Here is an 11,250-nt window from a genome sequence, read left to right as displayed (position 1 = left end):
TTAATCAAGGGCTCTTGAAAGTCCTCACCAAGTAAAATAACATTTTATTGTCTGTTTATAAAGGGAACACCACCTAAATGAAGAATTCCAGTTTGAGCTCCTCTCTCGGACAGAAATCAGAGAAATAGTGCTGCAAACCATTGCAAGTCGGAAGTTGATACTTCCAAGTTGGTATTCCCGACTTCCAACCTAATGTATCCATATGTTCACAACATCCCTCTGGGTTCTCTCAGTGTCACCCATTACATGTTTTATTATTCATTGTCGATCGAGCAGCTACACACTTTATACTAGATGATATCACACATTTGAATTTTAACACTAGTTTTTAGATTTGTGAGGGAGTTGTTTATGTGTACTAGTACTTTTGGACTGCCCTAAACGATAGGAATAACATGTATGAAATTTGAAAATGGGCGTAGTTCCCCTTAAATATGGCCCTAACTCCCTACAGGAAATATTGTACTTCTAAATAAGTAAATATGACGTACATTAACTAATACATTTTCCATATTACTCCTAAAGTCAACGTTTTTGTGATTTTTTGTTTAATTGTTTCAAGTAATGATTGCAATGATCACAACCACCCACAAAATAATACATTTATTGTCTAATAAAGAATGGAAAATCAATTTGCCAGATTAAAGATATCATTACAAAAATAATCTTTAAACATTAAACAAAACAAAAAAAATCACTGAGTTTATTGTGAAAAAATCCCTCAGGCAAAATTTTGAAATAATAATGTGCCAGTACTGTCTTTTTTTCTTGTGTAATATATTTCCTGACTAAACTCTTTTTGTTCTTGTTATATCATAATGCTTTTTTGGCTGCAAGTAAACTACAAAGAGAACGGCTGAAAAGCAAGTTATTATATTTATTTTGTCAATCAATGAAAAGAGATGGAAAGTAACTGTAATTCAGTGTCTTGACGCACTGGAGCTGATATTGGATAGTATTGGAAATAGAGTATTTAAACGTTACATTAGCCTGATCCCACTCTACCTGCAATGACAATCTCCATCAAACTCCAAGCTATTAAATATTCCATATTCATCCTCTGTTTGAACTTTCTGTTCATGTTATCTAACTTTCCCACCAACAGTTGCAAAGGGGAGAATCGCTCTTTAAATATACTGTTCTGTGGTTCATTCTATGCTTCCCCCTCCTTGAGCTTTTGGGGGAATTTTCCATCATCTTCTTAGAGAGCTTGGATTTGTGGTCTGGTGGCTTTTATGTTGCAGGTCTGTAAAGCCCACTGAGACATTGTTTGTTATAATGCCACATACATACATTTGCCTTCCTCCACCACTAAAACATATCTATAACCTATAATGAGCACATTGCATATAATCTTCAGTAATTACGACACAACGAGGAATGACAAGTGAGAAAAGACAGTGGGAAAAATTGTGGTGTATGTTTCTGTGGGGGAGTGACACAGATATGGGGAAGTCAGCCTGAAACAGAGAAAATGAGAAATGTAGCATTTAGCATTACAACTATGACATAAAGTGTACAGAAGGTCAGACGCTCCTGCAGGCAAAAGCCCACGTCTTCTGTTCCCTAATGAAACTAACCACACGTGGTTAAAACATTAGCACACCAACAGGCACAACCACACACACACACACAGATACATTCCTCAAATGTTTCCAGATTTGCCTAACAAAGCTAAATCTTTCCCGAAACCAGCAGCATCATTGTTTGTCATGACATATTTTCACGTTATATTGCTAAATATAGTGATGCCGTGTTTTCACCTGTCTTGTGGGGACATAAATCTGATGATGCTTTCATCAACCTGTTGGTAAAAGACATCCAGAGTCCTTTAAGGCTTCTCTGCTTTTCCACCTGTTATCAGAGGAAGTGATCAAACCCATTCTGACTCACAAGATGTCAAAGTAACAAGCTTGGTCAGTGCTCCTCTACGTCTGACAACAACACACATTCAGCATGTGGATGTAACGCAACCACCCGCGGCATAAAGGGCAGCGTAACTGACGTAGTTTAAAGAGCAAGATAATCACACAGGTGGGGGTGCAGATGGGTAAATGCTTGGGGATGGGTTTTATGCTTTTAGATGCTTGTTTAAGAAAGGAGATGCACTTATGACTTCTGGTGACTAGTAGTTCTCTTGAATACCTATGTTGAATACACTTATTGTAAGTCGCTTTGGATAAAAGCGTCTGCTAAATGACTGTAATGTAATGTAATGTAAAAAAAAAAGGACTTTCATTCAGTAGGCCGGTGTTTGTTTACCTTGCAAAACTAAATTTAACCACAACATGTTTATGGATCGCTGTTTTGAAGTCTCGAGTTCGGCATTTTTGTCGTCGCCATCTTGGTTTCTTGCAACCAGTGAAGGAAAGTGACCAAGGACAGCAGAGGCTCTGGTAGTGAAAGCAACCTGTCAATCAAACGGTAGCCCCGCCCTAAAGTATACCCTGCTTTATCATTTGACTCTAAATGGGCCATTATTTACTAAAAGAACATCATGCTGTATTGAAGAAGACTTAAAACTAGGCCGTGAACTCATAACCTAAGGCAACCAATTGCTATAATTATAAATCAATAAAATAAAGCACACACAGACACACACACACACACACATGAACACACAGTTTTCATATAGTTGGATATTCTGTGGTCAGGATTACGTATGGGCCTTTTGGACAAAAATAAAAACCACCATCGTGATTTGCTGGGCTTTTTTCACAGGGAAGTCACTGTCTCTGTTTTCACTTCAGTTGGAAAAGTACAAGTACTCTCTCATACTCCCACTCTCTTTCTCTCTCTCTGTCTCCTCCTGTCTCTCTTTCACTCTCTTTTTTTCTCTCTCTCTGTCTCTATCTCTCTCTCTCTCTCTTTCTGTTTCCGTCTCTCTCTTCCTCTCTCTCTTCCTCTCTCTTTCTATTTTCCGCCACGTACAGGCACAAAACAAAAATTGCTTACCAACAGGAAAGGAGACAAATGAAACCTCCCCTGGTATTGGTTTTGCTGCCCCCTTCAGCAGAGAGTTAAATCATAAAGCATTTCCATACACTCATTTGTTTCTTCACAACACTGCTCGGGTAAATAAAGGAACTTGCACAGTTATGTGATGAAATGTTCATCTTTCTGCGTAAGGAAACTATTGTGTCTCGTTTTTCATGTCGTTAATGGAAACTTGAAGTTGATCTGTTACTCCAAATCAACCACTCCATAGTACAAAGTCAGTTTGTGTAAATATTCATTCTTACTTAATTCTCTTCGTCTCATGTTGGACATTGTCCATTGTTGACATCATATTGTTCCTTACCCAAAGTTCATCTTAGCTAGTTGGTAGCTAGCTCAGTAGATGGCAACACCATTCACAATTAAACTGAACAGGGCTGCTCTGTTTCATGTCCGCTGCTTTTAAGCAATAAGCATCTATCAATGGATTATCAACATATTTTTAACTGTATGATTACCAAATAGAAATGCTAAACAGCGGCTGAACATTGGCTTATAACTGATCTATAAAGCTCTACTAAAAGTATTTAGAAATATTAATATCTCTTACAATGTGAATCCTTTATAAAGGCCATTTTATTAAAAGGTCGAACCTCAGAATCACAGTGGAAGTAGTCTTTTGACGTTATACCTCTAAGTTCAAGGAAGCAACAATTAATCGCTTGATATTCGCCAGTACGGAAATGAAAATGGTCACCTAGATTTACAGATATGAAGATAATTAATCAAAACAGTAGGCTTTATATATATATATATATATATATATATATATATATATATATATATATATATATATATATATATAAATATATATATATATATATATATATAATATATATATATATATATATATATATATATATATAAATATATATATATATATATAATATATATATATATATATATATATTATCTATAGAAATATAATTACCCAGGCTACTGTCTAATCTTATGAATAAAAAGTTGTGTTTTACTTTGTTGCTGCAGGTCAACTAGGGATTTTGTGAATGTGAGTAATAAAATGCAGGTGAAAGGTGAATTATGGAGAAATATTTCCCAGATTGCAGCAAGTGGGCCAACTTCCGTCACCGTGACTGATGCATTTGAAGCTCAATGGAAATGATGTAACACCCTGAATGAATTACCGAATAGAGGAAGAGTGAGAAAGAAAGTGAGAGATGGAGAGAGTGAGTGAGGCTGTTGCACAACCAGTGTGGAGTTTTCCGCCCCACCGTGGTGCATATCTTCAAGGTGACGGGAGTCCTGCAACGAGTCGGGGCGAGTCCTGCAGACTCAGTGATGAAATGAAAAATGCGTCAAAAAGACACTTTACTTTGACACCGAGGAGCAGCAGACATACTATGCCAACTGGACTGACTTACTCCCAGTCTCTCTGCAGCTCTGCACATGAGTAGTTCAAGGACGCTCCCAAGTTTCTGATGCCAACAAGTTCTCCACTAGACACTCGTCATGTTGGATACATTTGGGACGCAGAGTGTGGACCTCCAGCTCAAACTGACGGACAACAAGAGCAGCCTGGCCTCAGCAGGGATGGGGATGGAGAACGGGACAGGGAAGAAACTCATGGAGATAACTGGTCCGGCTTTATCCAAAAGAAAACTGCTGGTCGGCTTGGACCTCCTCTGCCTCTGCCTGGGTAAATATCAAAATATACATACAAATACTCTGATTTTGACTTGTAGACTACTTTATTGAAGTGGACAAGGAGTAAAGTCAATATATTGATTGATTGTCTTTATTTCGAACATGCAAGCAATAAAAAACATGATTATTAATCAATTAATGATTATCAATTGATTATTAATAGATGAAATAAAAAATAAAAGAGACAACAAAAGAACACACAAAAGAAGTAAAATTTAAAAAAAAAACTTTCTACATGCTATATCATCAAATCACCTGTATAATATCATCCATCCCAACAAAATAGTATTGCATAAGTTAATAATTGTTTGGTGTGAGGTGCTGATACAACTCAGTGGACAATGAGGCCATTTGTTGTGGAGGCTGATGTTTTCGTTGGATTACAGCGAGGTGTTTCTGTTATTTTGACCTCTCATATATAAACTATTTGAGTATAGTTAGACACCAGCCTATGCACGGATTTAAAGTCTCTTTTACCCATGTGTGCATTTTTAAATTAGTGGATTGAATTAATCAATGGACCTTTTAGGTCATTTTTTAAAGCAAAACTGCAAAGTATTCTCTGGCTCCAGCTTCTCAATTGTGAGCATTTGCTTCTCTTTTGCCTCATTTGATAATAACTGTGAATATCTTCAGTGTTGTCCTGACAAAACAAGCATCTGATCTGATCATGATGGGGCTTTTCCCCCATTATCTTAAATTGTATTAATCAACAATTAAGTTAATCATTGGCTGCATATTTGTTCATACAATAGCCATTCATTTTTAACCTTGATTCTACAGGTGAACTCATTTAAAATATGTTTTTCATTCCTATTTAAAATATCTCTGGTCAGGGTGAACTTCAACCATGATGAGTTCTGTTGGGCTTTGTTTCCGTCCCTTTTTATTTAGTAAACAAAGACAGTCAGTGACTGTATTCATGCATGACGATCGAGCATGCTGGCCATCACAGCATGAGTACTAAAATAAAACTAAATTTGAAAAATAGAAAGAAAGAAAGTTTTTTCAAGTTCTGTCTCCATCCACATGTAGGCTATGCCTGGCTCTCTCTTGTTTCCACTCATGCGCGCTCTCGAGCGCTCCGTGCCAGCTGCTTTGTGCATTGCCCAGGGAATTCTACAGTTTCCATGACAACCTCCAGTTCTCAGGGTAGAGCCGGGCCAGGGGGAATTGTATTTGGTATAAATAAATACATGCACGATCCACCGTGTGTGTGTGTGTCTGTGTGTGTGTAAATGTTGCTCTCTCTCATGGTCCCTATATATGACTAGAGGAGGTTATATAATGTTGGCTAATTGGAAAAACCTTAACTCAGAGGTAGTCTGTATTAGCAACAGATTTGACATGTGAAGAAGGGAGGGGGTCTCTCTCTCTCTCTCTCTCTGTCTCTACTGTATGTGTGCAGGCATGCAAGACAGAGAGAGAGAGAGAGAGAGAGAGAGAGACAGAGGGGAGAAACACTCAGAGACAAGCAGAGACAGTGTGAGGCTGGCTCTGGCCTGCTGCGGCATTTGCTCTTTGTTTTGTAGCGAAGAGAACAGTTACAAACAACCCCCCTTTCTCTTCTCTCACACACACACACACACACACACACACACACACACACACACACACACACACACACACACACACACACACACACACACACACACACACACACACACACAGAGAGAGAGAAAAATGTCAGGATTCCCACCCTTATTTTCCTGTAAAACTATTCCTCTTTGGACCTTCCCTCAGTCTCCTCATCTCATATTCCCAGTTTTATTATTGCCAAGAATTTCTCTTACCACCTTCATAGGGCGACATGTGTGGACCGACATCAATACGTTTGTCTTACTGACACAAAAAGTATCAAAACCTGTGACGTACTGAAGGTTGGCGTAAAAAAATGTTTTATACTCTTTTTGTTGGTTTTAGGCTATATTTAATTTCCGCAAAATATTTGCATTGCTGCTCGTGTTAAAGACCAGTCTCCAGCCATGTTATCAGCTATGTGGGGCTGTACTTTGGCATCACACTGCTTTGAGCTAAATGCTTACATGCTACATAACTGCTTATAATGGCAATGTTAACATGCTAATGTCAGCAGTCAATTCTCTATTGTTACATCTCAGTTTAGCGTGTTAGCATGCCATCATTTCCTGGTTAGCATTAGATACAAAGTAAAGCTGAGGTTGATTAGGCGTGACATTAGTTTTAAAGGCTAGTTTGGGGCAAATTCAAATGTTGACTTCATGATGGCGCAAGACAAAAAGTAAATTCAGTTGACTTAATGCTAAGTATTGAAAAGATTATCGTTTTGGTACAGAACCACAAACCTCTAGAAACATTTTCAATATATACCCAGCCCCTCGTCAGCATGCATGTATGGATTACACAGAATTTCACATGACCCGGAAAGACATGCATGCATGTTTAAGGTTTTTCTGAAATTGCATTTTTTCATCAGCTAGTTTTGCTCCTCTTTTCTCTTCCCACGCAACATCTCCACTTTCCCATCACAAAGAGGAATGTCTATACCCCCACTGGGGATTGTTGGACTATTAAATCATCTCCCTTCCTTTCCTCCTCCTCCTCCTCCTCCTGTGCAGCTTCCATCCCTTTCTTTGCATGTGAGCTGAAGGCATTGAGTCCTTACAGGAGGGGCTTCATGTGCGGAGACCCCAGCATCACCTATCCTTATCTGCATCGAGAGGCCATACCGGACGAGTTACTCATCGCCGGTGGCATCGTCATCACAGGCCTCACTGTGAGTACTCGCCATAATGATCACCCCAGTCCGTCCATTTAATCATTTTCCATGATGTGAGGATGAGGAGGAGGATGTAATATGACGGCTCTGACTGCGTGTCCTCCTCCAGATTGCCATCGGGGAGTGTTACCGAGTTCGTTTCAGAGGTGTCAGCTCCAAGGCCTTTGTGAGGAACCTGTATGTGTCCTGTCTGTACAAGGAGCTGGGCTGCTTCCTGTTTGGCTGCTGTGTCGGCCAATCGCTGACCAACATGGCCAAGCTGAGTGTCGGGCGGCTGCGACCGCACTTCCTGTCTGTGTGCGGTGTCACCTATGCATCGCTTAACTGCACACCTGGAACCTACGTTTCAACAGTGAGCTGCCGCCAGCCCGACCACCGGTTGGAGGAGGAGGCCAGGTGTGTGTGCGTGTGTGTGTTAATGTAAAAAGTATTATGTGTTATGCTTTTGTTCTGTGTTATTCTAAATACTTCTCCAAATCTTTCAGGAAGTCCTTCTTCTCTGGTCACGCTTCCTTTGCGATGTACACAATGCTCTATTTAGCAGTGAGTATTTATATCTATCTATCTATCTATCTATCACACATTTTCTCCCACACACACACACAGATTGGCAAACACAATTTACTGTCTCTCCAATTTCCAATTACCTTCTCTCTATAAAATGCAGAGAGAGAATGAATGAAACACGGAGCCGTCATCCATCCAGTTAGCAGCAGAAAGCGAGGGAGTGAAAGAGGAGAGGGAGAAAGAGAGGGACTAAAAGGAGAACTGGGACAAACAGAGACAGCTTTGTTCTGCTGTGGGAGGAGTGTGACCTCGCCTCACCGCCTCACCGCGCTCCTCTATTGTGTTAGTGTGTGTGTGCAGGCTCCTTCATTTATATGTGTTTATGGTAGCTGTTGTGTGTCCCCGAGCAAGTGCCTGATGTACATGCGCGCATACAGCATATTAATGCGTGTGCCATCTTGTGTGTATGTGGGCAGTCTTGGCTTGCTTGTAAAAAAGGGTAAAAAGAGAAACTGAAAAACAAGGCTTATCCCATGCACCAACAAGACCATGATCACCAAAACTTAAGAACGAATCTGGATGGAAACTAGGTATATATGGACATTTTAATACATGAATGCAGTATTTAAATATTGACAGGACCAACTGCAATTAATTTGTGTTTTAAAGGATTTATCTTATAAACTCAATACAAAGGCTGTATCACAAACCTAGACCCTCAGGGGCCAGCAGGCCTCATGTTCAGTGTGGCAATGAAGTTTGTGGCAGTTTAAATAAGTGCCAATTAGTTTGGTAATATTGTGTTATTTTGCAATTGCACGTTTTAAAAAAAAAAAAAGGGTTGCTAGGTAACCACCAAAAGAGTGCTAACATTTTCTTAACACAGATCATGAACTGTACGCTACCTGATAATTAATAGTCAAGTTTAAATTAATGAAGACAACTTACTGAATCTCAAGTATCGCACTATTTCGCCTCCAGGCCTCCATAGCTCCAGGTATACAGCAAAAGTCACCAAAGAGGGAAAAAAAAAGGCTTCTACTTAAGGCGTTTAGGGCGCTCCTGCAAAAATGTGAGGCGCTCAGCAATGCAAAAGCAGTGTGCGAAACGCTTCACTCTCATTGAGAACATTTTTAAAAATGCTGCTTAAACGTGCTCCGTCTAATCCGGGTCGAGGGCATCACCAACATTACTACCCTACTCTTGGGGCTAAAATCAAGTTATTAGGCCTTGTATTGCATTCAATCAAGTTACCACAAATTACTGCATCCAGCCATTGATCCACCCTATACATACTAATTAACACATGCAAGGAGCACAGAGTGGTGATTATGACATCAGTCTGTACTTGTGAATATAATCCAAACAAAGCTAATACGAACTAAACATTAAACTATTTATATTCCAACTTTAAAAAAAAAAGCAGAAACACTAGGAAACTAAGACGACAGAACGCGAGGAGCAACAATATGGCTTCAACTCTTGAAGTGGCGTCACACTAACTGACAAAGATCTCAAAGAACAGACAGGCATAAAAACACAAGGAGCTGGAGTGGGCAGGGAAGAGGAATGAGGAGGGAAACACTGTGATTGGGTAACAAGACAACGAGGACTGGCAATGAAAAGGCTGAGCTGACGAGGCTAAACACTAAACAGGTGTACAAGGGAAGACATGCTGGGCTAAATTATAATAAACTCAAATTATAATAAAAAACACAAGTACTAAAAGAGAAGGACTAAACACTCCTTACAGAAAAGAGTGTATAGCCAGTACAATAACAGAAACCGAACACAACTGCAGCCTAAAAAACCCAAAATGTGACTAGAACCCAAAAGTCTCGTTTTTTGGGTGGACATAAAAAGCCAAACCAGAATAACTGAAAACACCAAAGTGTAGGTGGAGAATTAGGAATACAGTAAAGGCCAATTTCTAATATGAGAGTGTTTCAAATAAAAACCTGTATAGTAATATAGTATGACATTCAGATACCCTTCTAATTTAGGAATTCAGCTGTTCTCTGGGGGGGATCTGTATTAAATTGTCATTAGGACAGAGTTTCCATTAATGCTTGAAAACCCACTCGTGATTAACTTAACTGCAAATATCTTGGTCATTATTTACAGTAACAGATGTTGGCCTTTTTGTTCTGTGCACTAAATGATGTCCATTTCTGTCATATAGTTTTACCTTCAGGCGCGGTTGACATGGCGCGGGGCTCGGCTGCTTAGGCCGGCTCTGCAGTTCTTCCTGGTTCTGCTGGCGGTCTACACAGGTCTGACCCGTATCTCAGACTACAGGCACCACCCGTCCGACGTGATAACAGGCTACATTCAGGGAGCGCTCACTGCTTACTGGGTGGTCAGTATAACCTTGCCTGCTTGAGTTTTCCGCATGTTCACATGTCAACGTCTGTTAAAATCTTAATGTTTGGCGTGTGTGTTTTTGTGTGTTTCCCAGGCCTTCCACATCTCGTCCATGTTTAAAAGCCATAGTTCAGATCTGTCTCCGACTGAGACCCTGGACAGCCCCTTGTCGCCGCACCACACCGTCTGCTAAACCTCACCTCCACAAACCCCTTTGTGCTCAAACATCCACCTGTTGCCTGTAGTTTACCTTGGATGGACAAGAAATTTGAAGAATGTGCGACCATTTCCTGTGAAGCCAAACCACATACCTCATATGGACAGTGTGTGACGGAGAGAGAGGGAGAGTAGAGCTTGTGAGATACTGTATGTGGCTCAAAAGACAAAATGGAAGAGGGAGGGTGCTGAAAACGATACTGGCTGCTTGGCTGGAGCCTGTTATTTTTGTCCATGTGACTGACCTTAGCTTCACATGTGATACTTACCTGTGAGATGAGACGACAGCAACCACTACTACTCTATACTTTACCTGTAAATATATACAGATTTTGTACATTTCAAATGATACTGTAAAAGCACTTTTTGATTTCCATGTTAGTATTATTAATTAACACTTTGTAATAATGTGCTACGTAGAATGTAATATATTTTATACGAACATGTAATATAAATTGTATTGTAGCTCTTTTCTTTTTTTACATAAACCCAGTGAATGTAATGGTGTTGAAGGAAAGCACAATTAGCGAGAAAGCAACTCTGTTTCTTAATGCATTGTATCCTTTAGATGTGGCAGGATGTGGCAGTCCTGCTGTGTGCACTCAGTGTGTTGTATACATAGTTCAATAAAGACAGAATGACTGTGAGGATGTCTACACGATAGATATAATCATGTCAGACGCTATTAGCTCTCCGACTTTTTCTATAATGCTAGAGTATGTTGCTTGACTACTTACCACTCC

General features: G+C 39.8%; 1 protein-coding gene across 1 annotated transcript; it reads left to right on the top strand.

The window, feature by feature from the left end:
- The first annotated feature begins 4,467 nt into the window (after nucleotides 1-4,467).
- LOC129095761 (phospholipid phosphatase 3-like) lies at nucleotides 4,468-11,250 on the top strand. The gene is made up of 6 exons (XM_054604319.1): nucleotides 4,468-4,654; nucleotides 7,260-7,417; nucleotides 7,530-7,816; nucleotides 7,906-7,963; nucleotides 10,110-10,286; nucleotides 10,386-11,250. The coding sequence occupies exons 1-6, from the start codon at nucleotides 4,468-4,470 to the stop codon at nucleotides 10,482-10,484; spliced, it is 966 nt and encodes a 321-aa protein (XP_054460294.1). The 3' UTR covers nucleotides 10,485-11,250.

This window comes from Anoplopoma fimbria, chromosome 9, assembly GCF_027596085.1.
Source record: "Anoplopoma fimbria isolate UVic2021 breed Golden Eagle Sablefish chromosome 9, Afim_UVic_2022, whole genome shotgun sequence".
Classification (NCBI taxonomy): Eukaryota; Metazoa; Chordata; class Actinopteri; order Perciformes; family Anoplopomatidae; genus Anoplopoma; species Anoplopoma fimbria.
Note: the sequence above shows the minus strand (reverse complement) of the source record. Positions and strands in the feature narration are given on the sequence as shown.